The 12,408-nt window shown below is 40.1% G+C and overlaps 1 protein-coding gene across 1 annotated transcript; it reads left to right on the top strand.

The window, feature by feature from the left end:
• Positions 1-10,061: 10,061 nt before the first annotated feature.
• Positions 10,062-12,140, top strand: LOC148164061 (uncharacterized). Its single transcript, XM_088024262.1, has one exon. The coding sequence runs from the start codon at positions 10,062-10,064 to the stop codon at positions 12,138-12,140; it is 2,079 nt and encodes a 692-aa protein (XP_087880388.1).
• Positions 12,141-12,408: the final 268 nt, after the last annotated feature.

The following is a 12,408-nucleotide window of genomic DNA, read 5'->3' as shown; positions in this document are numbered from 1 at the left end:
TTAGACAGATAATTTTATTTTGCTGGTCATTTGTCTATCTGAAAATAAGTTTTATAGATCTTGATAAATGGAAGAAAAAGTCTTTTTTAGAGCCATACTCTCACAGGTTTTCTATGTTCACACAGTTGCAATTAGAAAACCTAAGCAGAGAGACCCAATGCTGGTACCAAGAAAAGTCACAAAGGAAGATGTGCATCAGCCCAGCTGGACTGCAAATTGTGTCCCTGCTCAAGTGTGGTTGTATCTGGCAGTCAGCAGAGGAGCTGCCAGGGGTCTCTTTATAAAAGACAGACTCCAGAGACGAGAACATTTCCTAAAGAAAGAAAAGTCACATATACAGAGTTCGTCAAAATAAACCCTTTGTTGTTAGAAGGATTGTCTATTCTAACCAAGACATGATACCTCACTTGAGTTTTTATCCTCGGTTTAACCTTGTCTGGACTCAAGGAGAAGAGGATCTATAACTAAAATTTGAGAGGATGATTGCCTCTAAAACTGTGAAATTTTGGAGCACAAAGTAGAATGGCGAAAAGAGAAGTGATCTACTCATCTCAACTGAGAATGTAATCCCACACCAGGGTCCAGGGACTCCAAAGAGCATGGTAACACTGCAGAACCTCCAAAGCCCCAACTCATGAGTGAAGAGGTGAGCAGTGCCTGTCAAAGATACTGTGCCCAGAGGAGGCAGCAGCCTGGCATGGAGGTGACTCTGGTACCAAATTAAGCTGTTCAGGGCACAATAGAAGAAATGGTCCCAGTGAGATGCCGGCCACTGGGACAAATAGTGGGGCACAGCTTCATAGCCGTCTTAGGCCTTTAGTAGCAGGGAAGAAACTGGAACAGAAGGAAATAAAAATGTATACACAACAGAGAGTTAATTTGTGAGCATGTATGTGGCACCCCTAAGAACTCCAAAAAATCTTGGGGGACTCTGTTGAAGGTAGAGGTCTTGTAATTGAAAATGATTCCAAAATACTGCTTGTTAAAACTGATGGGATCTTTGTTACTGATGTGGTCAGAGAAAGCACAAGAAGCCAACATAAAATGGAGCTAAGAAAGAGAAATTAACTCATTAATCACTTTTTTTTTTTTTGTCTTCTAATAATCTGTATAGGTAATTGCAACACACCTGGTTAAAAATTCATATTATTAATCTCTTCTAATATAATGCATACAGCCTAGAATAGAAGGAGTTCTAACTAATAAACCCTACCATATGTAGATTTGAAGGGGATTGAAATGTCTTCCTTCTCAAAAATGTTTTGGCCCTGACCTTGCCCGTACCTGAAATTCTCAAGTCTAGTCGCAGACATTGACTGCTGTGTCCTCCCAGGTGAGGCCCTGTGTCTGGTCGTTCTTATCTTAATACACACTCCACCAGGTAAAGGTGTTAAAGGCCTATGTTAAAATACAAAAGTTATGTGGAAGAGATCACATGTTAAGCAATCACATGCCATTAAGGCCTTAACTCATCAGATTAGTCTCAGCCACTCAGAAAGACCCTTCAGGGAACGAAACATGGGCGACTAAAAAATGCGTTTCGATGGAGTAATCTAAGCAGGCCCTTCATTTCTAAGGTAGGATGCTCGCAGAGTTAGCAGAACACATGCTTCTTTGTCATTAGTCTTCAGCTTTTACCCTATCCTGATCTATATCTATCCAGAAATTCTAGTAACTCTTTCTTTCTCTAATTTTCTAATATATACATGAACACATATATGCCCACACTCAGGCCAGGGTGTATAATTAGACATTTCGTTTTAAGAAATCTTTTTTTTTTAAGATTTTATTTATTTGACAGAGAGAGACACAGCGAGCGAGGGAACACAAGCAGGGGGAGTGGGAGAGGGAGAAGCAGGCTTCCCGCCGAGCAGGGAGCCCGACGCGGGGCTCGATCCCAGGACCCTGTGACCATGACCTGAGCCGAAGGCAGACGCTTAATGACTGAGCCACCCAGGTGCCCCTGTTTTAAGAAATCTTGAGCAATGCAGAAGCTGGAGATCAATCTAACTTACAAGGTTTTCTTTTCTAATTTTACATTGAACAGCTATTGTGCTAGTTTTACTATTCACAGCTATTATTTATTGAATGCTTAGAGTTTGATGGTCTTTGAGATAAGTGTTTTAAACAGCAGAACCAGGATTTGCACATCGATCTATCTGATTTTAAGGTATGAAAATAAAATTAAAAAAAAAAACTAAGATCCACTTCTTAGCAGCAAGTTAAAAGAAAAAAAGGAACACAGAAGCCCAAGGCCTGAAGGTCTTTGCATCCTACATGTCTACTGGAACCAAGTAACAAGGGCTTCATTTCAAAAACAAGTGTTCTGTTCGACACATCTAGCTGACTGCCTTCATTTATATTACCTGTCTTAACTAGACCCATAAACATGTCAATTTGCAGAATTTCACCCCTCCTATGCTGCCTCATACTCATTTATGATATGAAACAAACAGGATTCCCTGTTATTTTAGAACACCAGAGCTTATAAATCAATCGCACTAAGTACTATTCGAAAGTATCATCAGAAGATGAATAAAATGACCTAAGTCTACTGTTATTATAACTTCTTGTGAAGTAAGACCCATATTGTTAGTGAAATTATTTTCAAATATTAATTCTAATAAAAATGAAGTGTAAAAAGATCAATGAAAAGTAATATTGAGAAAAGTAATGTTATCTGTAGTATGATTTCATAGACATGAGTAGCTTATTGCATCAAATTTTATAAGGCCATTGGAAACTAAGAGAATTAATTCTTCACAACTTATAGCTGTCTACTTATAAATTCTTCCAGCATTCAAAATTATCAAAGCTTATTATAAAACATATGTATGTGTAAAAATTTAGAAACAAGATATTCTATGTTCAGTATGTGTTTAAACTGATAAAAAATTTTAGTGTACACCAACAAGAGCAAAATCATTAAGTCACATCATATAAAAAAGTTAGAAATTCTAATCAGAAGTACATAGAGTAACAGGACAGCCAAACTCCAGTTCTCAGGGGAGATCATTTGCTTACTGTAAATGATAATTTTGTGTGTCAATAAACATAGAGATAGCTACACAGTATGAAAACAAGATGTTAATTAAGTCAATTCAGTGAGGGGTAAAAATCAAACCAACTGGCTATCTGGCATCAGTTATTTAAATTAATCTGTTGATTGAATTTTCTTACTGTTTCTACCAGTTACTTTGTCATATTGTAATCAGACTACGATTTCCTCAGCAGGGGCTGAATGAAGCCTCTCTCCACCATGAGCATGGGTCCAGAAACCAACGTAAAATCTATCGGAAGAGAAATGCGCAGAGAAATTTCTAACAGGTTTTCCAAACATTAATTAATATTCATGAAAGAAGTAATGAATTTTATATGGACTTGCTTAAGCAAAAATGTCATTCACTCATTCATTCGCTCATTTGTTTATATTAACAAATACTGAGCACCTCCTATGTTCCAAGCTTGCAGTCTCTTCCCTCTTGGAACTTACAGTCTAATGGAGGGAATAATATTAATAAAAAACTTAATCAAACTCTGGTAAAGTACCATGAAACAAAATGATACTGAGAATATACATGAGAGACCCCATCTAGTCTGGGAATTCTGAAAAGGCTTCTCTGTGGAAGTGACAGTGAAGATCAAATCTGATGGAGGGCACCTGGGTGGCTCAGTCAGTTAAGCATCCAACTCTTGATTTCAGCTCAGGTCATGACCTCAGGGTTGTGAGACTGAATCCCAGATCGGGCTCCGCACTAGATGTGGAGCATACTTAAGATTCTCTCTTTCCCTCTCCTTCTGCCAGTCCCCATCTCCCTAGCTTTAAAAAAAAAAAAAAAAAAAATCTAATGGATAAGTAGCCTTAAGAATTTCCCCACTGGGGTAACACTAATAACCCAAATTTCACTTGAAGTAGCCCACATTAACATAATAGAGATTCTCTAGTCTGTTCTACTGGAAGGTTTCACTGAGTTATTTCTAGAACCCCCAGGAGTATCTCACCTGAGTTTTTTTCTAGTTTCCTGCTTTTATGTTCTGAAAAGCTTCCAGATATCCTTGCCTGAGTGGAAACCTTGAGAGTAGCAGCATCTTTCTGAGAGAACGTGAGGTCCTATGGCTTCTGTGTTTATAACGGTTGAGGAATGACTGTAGTCCTCACAGCATCTTTGCATGTTCCTGATGACCCAAGATCCTCTAATATGGTCTGTGTCTCTCTCTCTCTCTGACCTGATACAAGCCCAGAGTACTGGATCAGGGCCAGGTGACCACTCTCTGAAAAACTCAGAGTTCTGTCTTCCACATTCTCCTTTTTCTCTCTCCCCTTTTGTCACCATGCCATTTACCCAAGCAAATCTCCCCTTTCTCCCTCAGCCTAAAGTCCACGGCTCCTCCTAGACCTGCTTTTCAGCTCAACAGATAAGCCTCAGTGGCGACTCATCAAAACTACATAAATGGCTCAAATATTAACTCAGAGACAACATACTTTGCTTATAATACATGAGTTAATCACCTGTGAAGATATGTTTAACTATTTCCTTAATTAGCTCTCTTCTCTTAGTCAAACTGCTTATTTCTGTAGGTGATGCCATATTCCCTCCCACTGGAATGGAGCTGTTTCATTTTCTGGCCTGTACTTGTGTTTTCACACCACGGGATGCTGTTGAAGGACAGCCAAAGGTTCACCGTGTAGTGGTTCCTCAGTTGTTGACTGCTCACTAACCACAAATGGAAGCAAGAACTATATTTATAAAGAAATGAGCTACGTTATTATGTCAAGTTTAGCAAACTGATGATGATTTTTTTTTAACTCTCAAGTGGATCTCTCAGATGGCAGTCTAAAATGTAAGTTTTTTTAGTATGTAAAGTTTCAGAATTGTAGTATTTGGTGAAATCTTCTGCATTAAGCAAGGTAAAAACTTTGAATCAGTATTTTAAAATACTCTGATCTTTTGTTTCCACTATCCACTTGAAGATTTGCTGATTTATTTGATCCCTAAGGGACTCTAAATCATTCGAGTTGGGTTTTTTTTTAAGATATTGCTTAATTACACTGTCCAAGAAAATATATATTCCACAATCTCCCAAAAAAGACACAAAGACAAATAAGGTGCATATTTCATATCATTAAGAACTTACTGCATGGCTGGTTGCAACTTAATATTATGAAGCAATGATAGATTAATCACACCATTACTGCATGGGACCATGTTCTGGAGGCTGAAGTCTAAAATCAAGCTGCCAACAGGTTGGTTCTTCCTGAGACTTCTCTCCTTGGCTTGTAGATGGCCACCTTCTTGCTGTGTCCTCACATGGGTGTTTTCTCCATGTTCAGCCATCCCTGGTACCTCTCCCTCTTCTTGTATGGACAGCAGTCATGTTGGGTTAGAGCCCCACCCTTAGGACATCATTACTCTTAATGACCTCTTTAAAGACTCTCTCTCGGGGCACCTGGGTGGCTCAGACGGTTAAGCGTCTGCCTTCGGCTCAGGTCATAATCCTAGGGTCCTGGGATCGAGCCCCGCATCTGGCTTCCTGCTCCGTGGAAGGCCTGCTTCTCCCTCTCCCACTCTCCCTGCTTGTATTCCCTCTCACTGTCTCTCTCTCTCTGTCAAATAAATAAAATCTTAAAAAAATTTTTTTTAAAAAACTCTATCTCCTATTGCAGGCACACTGGAGGCAGGATTTCAACCTACGAATTTTGTGGGGACACTCAGGCCGTAACACTAGTTGCTTTCAAAACTGAATAGAAAAGTATGGTAATTGGGCACCTGGGTGGCTCAGATGGTTAAGCGTCTGCCTTCAGCTCAGGTCATGATCCCAGAGTCCTGGGATTGGGTCCTGCATCGGGCTCCCTGCTCCTTGGGAGCCTGCTTCTCCCTCTGCCAATCTCTCTCTCTCGTTCTGTCTCATGAATAAATAAATAAAATCAAAAAAAAAGAAAGAAAAGTATGGTAATTAAGACTGTATGGTATAAGCAAAAGGATAAACACATAGATTGCTGAAATAAAGAGATCAGAAAAGACCCATTCAGCTCTGGTTAAATGATTTTAGACAAAAGTGCATAGGCAGTTCTGTGGTGAATGGTCATCTTTTTAACAAATGGTGTTGGGACAATTAGCTATCCATGTGTAAGAAAATGAACCTTGCGCTATATATTAAAATTAACTTAAAATGTATCATAGTCCTACATTCAAAACCTAAAGATATAAAATTTCTAGAAAAAACACAGGAGAAAATTTTTGTCACCTTGGGTTAGGGAAAAAATATGAAACAAAAAGCATGATCACAGAAAAGTAGAAATTGACAAATTGAACTTCATTTAAATAAAAATCGGGGTGGGGGGCGGCATAGTTGGTTAAGCGTCAGCCTTAGGCTCAGGTCATGATCCCAGGGTCCTGGGATCGAGCCCCGTGTGGGGACCTCTGCTCAGCAGGGAGCCTGCTTCTCCCTCTTCCCTGCTTGTGCTCTCTCTCTAATAAATAAATAAAATATTTTAAAAATAATAAATAAATAAATAAAATCTCCTGCTTTTCAAAACTAATTATAAAATAAAAATACAAGCCTGTTGGTTCCTAACCTGGTCCCATATATGGTCAGCAAGGAGAAATCGAAGGGGCAAACCACTCCAGGTTGGTAGGTGGCAGGTTTAATAAGCAAGGGAACTTACTTACGAGGCTTGTCTTCAGGGACTACAAACAAGTAGATCTCCACATGCGCCCACCAGAATCTTAAAAGGTTATATAGAGGCTTTAACTGGGTTCAGTCACATATGCTGTCCAGAGGGTTTGAACAGCACATCACCATCTCAAGGCTGCATCCTTGAGGAAGCTTCCAGGAGCCTGGAAAGCAAGCAGAACATGTTCCAAAAACAGGGGAGGGGTTGAGGATCCTCCAAGTGCCCGGATCCAGCTCAACGCTCAGCCAGCAGTCATGTCGTACCTATGATGTATTAAGCCACAATAAAAACCTGACAATACTAATGTGATAACGAGGAGATAGAACAACCAGAACACTCATATATTGCTAAGTGAATGCAATATAGTACAATCATTTTGGGCAGAAGCTGAGCAGTTTCTTTTAAAATTAAATATACACTCACCATGCAACTAAGCATTTCCACTCTTGGGTTTTTTAAAGAATTTATTTTTTAGAGCAGTTTTGCAACAAAATGAGAGGACACTACAGAAATTGTATATATACCTCACAAGTAGAAAAAATGACTACTGATACATGTAACAACATCAACATCTCAAAAGCATTATGCTAAATGAAAGAAGCCAGACTCAAAACTTGGTAAAATTCCAGAATATGATATTCGGGGATAAGACAAAGCTATAAGAAAAGAAATCAGTGGTCGTGAGGGGGCTGTGTGAAGTCAGGAGGAATGATTACAATGGAACATTTAGGGACTTTAAGGGGTGATGGAAGTGTTTTCTCTATTGACTGTTGTAGTTACATGTCCAAAAAAAGACTCATAGAACTATGCATTAAAAACAGTGAATTTTATATGCTATTTTTTTTGATAAATCTCACTGTGAAGGAGGATTTCAGAATGAATTTTTTCATCCAGGTATTAACCACGGTTAATAGTTTGGCTACTTCCTTTTATTTCTGCATGTGTGAGCATGCGCACATGATTGTCTATATATAATTTTGTATTCAGCACTTAACACTATACTGAGAACATTTCTCACCTTTAAGTCGTCTTCCAAAATGTTATTTTTTTTAAATTGGGTAGCATCAAATTTCATGTTATGAGGGGAAAAAGTGTACAGATTTTTTTGCTAATTATTATTAAATGATATAATACATGAAAAGCTTAAGAATCCAATTGTTATACAAATTTTAGTTGTTCATGTGTTCATTTATTTTTTTCATTCAATCATTCAGCAAACACATATCGAGCATCACTGATAGAAAAGAAAATGAAATTAAATAGAAATTCATGCTCTCAAAGATATAATTGAGTAGTGAGGACACAAACAATTCAACAACTAATTATAATCCTGGAGACATATGTTATAACAGAGGTATAAAAAATGCAATTATTTATAATATTATTCATAAATTACTTTGAGACTTTCATAGTGAATCATTTTATACATTTAATCACCATTATGTTTAATTATTTTTTAAATTTGCATTTTATATGCCTACATTAATGAGATTTTCCTTGGTCATGGTGATTCTGGTCACTCTTGCTTTGAAAATACTCTGTACAAACCTATGATGTGCAACTTTAACTTTAACTTGTCGTTCATTAATTTTTTTTATGTGTCAGTTTTGGGCCACAACTCTCAAATGAAAATTCCTGCTCCTGAGCAGGTTTCCCTTTGGTTTGGAGCCAAGGTGACCATGAACTACAAGGACCCAGCCCTTGGTAGGGTCTTTCCATTTCCATCAAAGATTAAGTCTTTTGCCCAGTAGTCTATGTTTAACCCTAAACTAGCAACATAGAAGCACTATTTTATTTTATGCTTTACCATGAAGTTTAAGTACTGTCTACAGCAATATATTTTATCACAAATCCAAATACACACACACACACACACACACACACACACACACACACACACACGCAGAGCTCATCCATTCTTCTGAGTAGTATAATCTCATCTCCAAATGAAGTTGTTCCAGAGAAGGCACTGTGTTTGGACTACATTGTTTGGGGGACCTCAGAATTTCACTGGGCTGTCCTCACCTAACTTGCTCTACTTCTTCAGCTGCCATGCAAAATACTTTTAAGAACCAGATGGATGCTGAAGTATAGATTATCATAAAATATTTTAAGGCACCTGCTTATATGAGTCATCCAGGACTACCATAACAGAATACCACAGACTGAGTAGCTTCAACAACAGAAACTTATTTCCTCAGTTCTGGAGGCTACAAGTCCAAGATTAAAGTGTCTGCAGATTTGATTTCTTCTGAGGCTTCTCTCCCAGGTTTGTAGGCTTGCCATCTCCTTACCGTGTTCTGATGTGATCTCTCCTCTGTGCGTAGGCATGTCTGAGTCCTAATCTCCTATTCTTATAAGTACACCATTCATACCAGATTGAAGTTTGCTAATTTGACCTTTGAAGGCCCTATCTCCAAATGAATTCACATTCAGAATTATTGGGGGTTAGGACTTCAACCCATGAATTTTGAAGGGACACAATTAAGCCCATCATGGCAGTTATGACATTTATCAAAGAGAAGCTACTGAAAAAAGCATTTGCTACACACTCATAAAGAAAATGTATTACTGACTTCAAACAAAGTAATGTGTTATTCCTCTGAGGAAGTGGTAGGTTTTCTTAGAAACTGTGAATCATGTAACTGATCATGTTTTGCATTTTGCTTTGACCAACAGGAATTCTAAGCTCAATTGAAGTAAATGTATTTTACTTATTCTATGGTCTCTACTTGAATTTCAACTTTCCCCAAATTTTGCTCAATTCCTTTTACCTGCCTTGTCAGAAGCTTGATCCTTATCACTTTTTTCCCCACTTTATTATAGGTAGTGTGCAATACGATATCCTGGGTAAGCCAGATTAAATTAATAAATGGTTGGGACATTTATCAGCAGACTTTAAAAATGCCTAACATCTAAGTGACCACAGGTGACTACATTTTCCTTAGTTATGGCAAACCCCTGCACTATACTCCATAGCATGTCTAATGAAAGCAGCATTTATCTCTTCTTTTTAAAGATTTTATTTATTTATTTGACAGAAAGAGAGAGAGCACCAGCAGGTAGAGCAGCAGAAGGAGAGAGAAGCAGGCTTTCCCCTGAGCAGGGAGCATGATGCGGGGCTCGATCCCAGGATGCTGGGATCATGACCCTAAGCAGACGCTTAGCTCACTGAGCCACCCAGGCGCCCCGAAAGCAGCATTTCTGTGGTTCTGTTGTCTCCTCTACTCTAGTAGATATTTATTGTGTTTAGGTCACAGATTCCTCAAAAATCTGAAAAGAAAAGTTATAAAACCTATTCTCCATCAAGAGATAGCCCAGTGTTTATGTTGCTTAAGAATATAGATCCTAGGCCAGAGACTCTCCAGGTCGCGGAGCCTAGAAAATGAACTCCTCTTCAGAAAACAACGCACATTTTGAGGGTGGTAATGCCAGACCCTTTTTTTATGTGCATGCCGTGGGCCAGCAGCCTTACCCGAGTCCCTGGTACCAGAATCCCACCTATAATCCATTCTCTGTTCCCGGGGCAGGTTTCAGAAATGGAAGTCTGTATTTCCCATATTCAGTGGTACTCGGTGAGTCTCCTGGCTTCCTCATCCCTCAGTCCCCGTTGCCCACTGCGCTTAACCGAAGACCTGTGTTTTGTAACACAGCACAGTTCCGGCAGTGTAGTGGCTATGGAAAGAAAACGAAGATGAAAGAGACTCAGACTGAACCTCATCAGGCTGCAAACTGGACTCGGAAACAAGACACCCACTCAGAAGGTGGTATGGTGACCAGTATCCCGACTTCTAATATTGACACAGAAACTGACAACATTCCTGAACCAACAGATGGGGTTTTTTCATCTGTTGCCCAGAAGCAGCAGCTACATGGTGAGAGCCCTTCTCTTAACACTGTGTATAGAACATCACCTCAAGTAAACTATGCATCTGGGAAAGGGAAAATGAGGCTAGAACAGAGCAAAGGATCCCCTGTGACACAGTTCTGGAAGACTTTGAAGGAAACTATCCATTTGTATGACCTAGCTTATGGTAAAGCCATGCCAGACATCATGGTGCAGCACGGTGGGATGTCACACAGTTCTCGTGAAAGTAGAAGTGTGCTTCGTAAGCGTCACGAGGGTGCAGATGGCATTACATGTAAAGATGAAGAAAGCACTATCTGGTCGGAGCAGTGTCATGATGTAAGACGTGATGAGGTGGTAAAGTTGGGCTCCATTATGGACATGAACTTGGGTAAAGAAAAAGGCTACGCATCTGTTCCCCAATTCCTGTCCTCTCCAGATGAAGCAAAAGACAAAGATAAAGTCCAGGATACCCTGAACTCCAATCTGTGCCAGTCTTCTGGAGATAGCAATAAGCTCCAGCAGGAAAGGCCAGTCTGTTCCAGCAATAAAGCCGTTGAGGACCTGAGCCTAGAGTCCAAATCCCGGAGTCCCATTAGCTTTGGGGAAAGCATGCCAGACAATGGTAGTGGGGGCCCTGGCTTCGCTGTGAATGTGGACGAAGATGAAGTGGTAGAGAGCAACGGCTATGCTGAGAATTATGTCCTTCCCCCTACCTCCCTGGCCCGGTTCAGCCAGGTCACTGAAGGCATTCAATGTGATATGAGCCACTGGCAGGATGCAGAGCATGGGAAATCTCCTGAGTCCTCACTAGAAAGCAGAAAGCCAACAGAAGAGGAGGCAGTCAGGTGTGGGGAACTGGATGAGGTGGTAGAGAGGGACAGCTATTCAAAGTATGTTCCTTGCCCTGCCTGGTTGGCCCAGATGAACAGCAGGAGGGTGGATGAAGGGATTCAGTGTGATAGGAGCTGGTGGCAGGATGCAGAGCTGGAGAAATCCCCTGAGCAAATGCCTTGCAAAGATGAAGGGTCATCACCAGACTGCAAAACTAAGGGATCATGGAAGACCATCAGGAATGGGAAGTTGAAAACAGATGAAGAAGAAATGACCATGAATGATGAGACTGAGGAGGAGGATCGTGAGAACTTCAAAAAGTGTGCAAAGATTAAAAAAACTGTGAAAGGCAGGAAGCAGAAATCCCTGAGCAACTTCTCAAGCGGGAACACAGTCTACTTATTGAAGAAAAATGCTGCCTTGAACACTGTACTTCCCAAGGATTCAGAAGACTGTGAGTTGGAAGAGGAAGCTGAAGATGAAATGTATGAGACAGAATGCCTCTTTGAAGAAGTTAGTCCACTGGGCCCTGTGACATCTTCCAAAGGAAGGATTTATCGTGAGGCTGGCAGGATCATCAGGCTGCCACCTGAGTGCTCTCTCCCTCCCCAACTTATTGTGTGGCCCACCAGAAATAAGTACAGGTTAAAGCTTGGAGAATACGAGAGCATCCCCATGGTATGCGAAGCGACGGGACAGAATGGCAGGTTCCGAGGGGAATGTACCATGGCCATGCAGGAGGGACTGGAGTCCAAGAGAGCCTCTCACAAGGCCTGGGAATGAAACAAATTGCTGTGTTCCAGCTACATAGAAGAGCTAAATAGTACATCGTCATGATGGCTTAGAACACAGGATCGTCCCTTGATTTGAACTAAGAAAGCGATTATACCAACAAAAAGAAAATGACATTGTAAAGCCTTTGGAATTAAAAGACCCAAACAGCAAATAAATTGAATTGCATACGTGAAAAAAAAAAAAAAAAAAAGAATATAGATCCTAGAGCCAGACTTCTGGGTTCAAATGCTGGCTTGACCCCTCAGTGGTCGCGATG

This window comes from Eumetopias jubatus, unplaced genomic scaffold (assembly GCF_037043125.1).
Source record: "Eumetopias jubatus isolate StellerSeaLion01/CBP00866 unplaced genomic scaffold, mEumJub1_p1.0 scaffold_6, whole genome shotgun sequence".
In the NCBI taxonomy this organism is placed as follows: Eukaryota; Metazoa; Chordata; class Mammalia; order Carnivora; family Otariidae; genus Eumetopias; species Eumetopias jubatus.
The sequence above is the reverse complement of the archived record's forward strand: the minus strand, read 5'-3'. Positions and strand labels throughout refer to the sequence as shown.

What these genes read in the sequence shown, in the direction of transcription:
- LOC148164061 (XM_088024262.1), top strand. Translation starts at nt 10,062, where the DNA reads ATGAACTCCTCTTCAGAAAACAACGCACATTTTGAGGGTGGTAATGCC.